The 2,909-nt window shown below is 73.2% G+C and overlaps 1 protein-coding gene across 1 annotated transcript in view; it reads right to left on the bottom strand.

The window, feature by feature from the left end:
* The window catches only part of SH3YL1 (SH3 and SYLF domain containing 1), a 49,838-nt gene that overhangs the window by 4,756 nt on the left and 42,173 nt on the right, over positions 1–2,909 (bottom strand). Inside the window, exons 4-6 of the mRNA XM_004686094.2 lie at positions 2,832–2,896; positions 788–900; positions 141–269 (exon numbers count right to left, since the gene is read on the bottom strand). Of these exons, the coding sequence (XP_004686151.2) occupies positions 141–269; positions 788–900; positions 2,832–2,896 (307 nt within the window). The remainder of the gene's footprint in view (positions 1–140; positions 270–787; positions 901–2,831; positions 2,897–2,909) is intronic.

The following is a 2,909-nucleotide window of genomic DNA, read 5'->3' as shown; positions in this document are numbered from 1 at the left end:
GCCCACCACACGCCCTGGCCCCAGGCCGCTCTCCGCTCCCTCGTGCCCTCGTGCGAGGGACCCAGCAGGCGCAGCCCCGGCGGGCCGTCAGCACAGGAGCAGAAAGCGCCGCGTCCAGCCGCCCCGCCGGGGCCACTCACTTGCGGTTGGCCTCCTTCCTCTCGATCAGGCAGCTGCCCTCCAAGGAGAGGCCGGCAAACAGCCCCCTGGACTTGCAGTAGGTGAAGACGGCCGCGGAGCTCCTCAGGGCCACGTCCGCCTCCAGGTTCCTGCGCAGCAGCGGGGTCTGGTCAGAGGTGGGTGGCCGCGGGGGCCCCAGCCCACGCTGCGCTGCTGGGCAGCGAGGGTGCCCTGAGGGCCGCCACCCTCCCCCGCCCCTCGCCGGCCCCTCCCGGCCCCGCCCCTGCCCACCCCGTGGCCACTCGGGCTTTTCACCCTGAGGCTCTTCACGAGCCCACAGAGGCGTTAGACGACCCGCGGCTGTAGCTTCCGCAAACGCCCAGGCTGAGAACACCCGAACTTGCTCAGTGGGCTGTGGCCAGCGGGGAGGGCGGCCAGCGGGGGCCGGCCCAAGAGGACGCTGCCACTTGCTTGTCCACATTCCGCTAAGAGGCCCCTCGGCCGACTCGCCCTTCACGCCCCGGAGGTTGACCGGCCTGCCTGTCCTGGACGCCCACCGTCAGTCCCACCCGCGGCCTTCGGCTTTGTCACGCCGCCGTGGCCGCGTTTTCCCGCCGCCGTGGCCTTTGCGTTCGGCCCCTCGGGCACAGCGGCACGCCCGGCTCACCTGCCCACCGGCCCCACGGCCACCGTGAAGCTGCCCCCGAGGGTCAGGTTTCCGCCGCGCGCGAAGGCCTCCACGGCTCTGTCGTAGTTGAGAATCACCACCAGGTCCGACACCTGCTGGCGAGAGAGGCGCTGGCAGCGGGCGCCAGGCCGGCCCCTGGGCCCCAAGACCAGCACTGCCGGGAGGCCGCAGGCCAGGGGGCCGGCCCGCCGGGGGCCCGCCTCCCTCTCGGCCGGACAGCACCGGGGGCCCGCAGCCGGCCTGCGGGGTGCAGACGGGGGTGGCGGCGGCCCGGCTGTCGTCGCGACACTGAGATCGCCTGCAGGCCTGAGTCGTGGGCTCCCCCAGGGTAGGACGAGGCCGGGGCTGGGGGGCTCCGGCTCAGGCTGCCCTCGGCCTGCCTGCGTGCCGGCGGGAGGTACCCCCGTGGCCAAGAGGGGCCCCGGAGGTGCCAGCCGCGGGCCATCCCGACGGTGGCTGCACTGGGGTCCCCTGGGGCACCACGAGGCCGCAAGCCCCCACCGGTGCCCGGAGCTCTCCTCGCCCCTCTGCGTGGGGCTGGGGTCCCCCCGCGGCGGAGTCCTCAGCGCGTCTCACGCCGGACACTGACGGGCGATGGCCAAGGCTGGCGCCGCCCGCCCCGCCCCTGACTGCGGTGAGGTGAGGTGAAGCTGCGGGTCTATCGGTTTCCTGCCCGCCCTGATTCCTCGGCCCCCGGGAAGATTAGGGTAATCCCTGTGCTTCCGAGGCGCATCAGCGAGATAAAGAACCAGGTCAAGCCCAGGAGCACGGCCCGCCCGGCTGGGCGTCCAGGGACAGAGCCTGCCACTAGGCGCTGGACCCGACAGCCCGGCCGAGGGGGACGCGGGGGCTTGACCGTGAAGCCAGCGGACGCGAGAGGCAGAGAGCCCCAGCCACGGCCGCCGCGAGGGCTCCCCCAGCCCCGCCCCGCCCCGCGCCCCATGCCACACCCCTGCGCCGCTGCCCAGGCCCTGCCCTGCACCACCCACGCTCCTTCCCTGCCTCCCCTGCGCCCCTGTCTTAGGTGGGGAGCGGGAGCGCCCAGCAGTCCCCCCAATCCCGGGCTCAGCCTCCCAGGGGAGCCCGCCCGTGGGGCTACCCTGCGCGGCTCCCCGCTAACCCAGAGTTAACACCCCGATATTCCAGGATAATAGCAAAGAAATTTGAGAAACACACAGCCCCTTTCCAGGGCTCACATCACCAGACGAGGCCCACGGCAAAGCCGGCGTCGCCCCAAAGGGATCAGCTCACGGGGGAGACACTGAGGAACGCAGCGGCCGTGGCAGGACGGGGAGGGGTCCCCGGCGCTAGGAGGGTGCGGGCCCCAGCAGCTGCTGTTTCGCCGACTGACTCGCTCAGACGGCGCCGCTTGCTCATGCACCCACTGTTGGGGGGCCGAGCCCCCTTCCTGGGGAGGGCCCCGTCTGCACCTGCAGCCGTGGGAGGGGCTGGGCAGGCGGCTCCCAGATGGCTCCTCCTGTGGGCACCCGCTCAGACCCTGCTGGGCTTGGGGGCTCTGCAGGCCCGGGGGCTGGTGGGCCCCGCCAGAGAGCCGCGCAGCCTGGCCCGCGCCCTGCCAGAGGGCACCCCTCGTCCCTGGGGCACCCTCCCCAGAGCGCGGCCTTTCTGCAGGCGCTGATTCGTGAAATAAAACACAAAGGCAGCGAGCCGCCCCTGGCGCGGTCCTCGGTCCTGGACACGGCCGGCCCCGAGGTGCGGGCGGGGAGGGGCTCCGGCGTCCAGCAGGCGGGACCTTGAGAAGTGGCCTGGGACCATCACCCGACTTGCTGACCACTCGGCAGGAAGGCGCCGGAGGAGAGATGGCATGGGCCTGTCAGGGCCAGGCCTGCTGGCCACCTCGAGGGCGCGCGGGCACAGAGCGGGAGCCGCCTGCGGGCCGCGTCCTGGCGGCGCCGGCCCTCGGGCCACCCAGATGCCGCCCTGCAGGCGCTGGGGCGAAGGGTCTCCTCTGGGAGGGCGAGGGTCGCCCTGGGGAGACACAGGGGCCGCCGGGGCCACTCACCTCGATGCCGAGCTCGAATCCCCCGCCGAGGCCTGCGATCCCGATGGCTGAGGGCGCTGACCACCCTGGCAAAGAAAG

Source organism: Condylura cristata, unplaced genomic scaffold (assembly GCF_000260355.1).
Source record: "Condylura cristata isolate star-nosed mole 26May11 unplaced genomic scaffold, ConCri1.0 scaffold00020, whole genome shotgun sequence".
Taxonomy (NCBI): Eukaryota; Metazoa; Chordata; class Mammalia; order Eulipotyphla; family Talpidae; genus Condylura; species Condylura cristata.
Note: the sequence above shows the minus strand (reverse complement) of the source record. Positions and strands in the feature narration are given on the sequence as shown.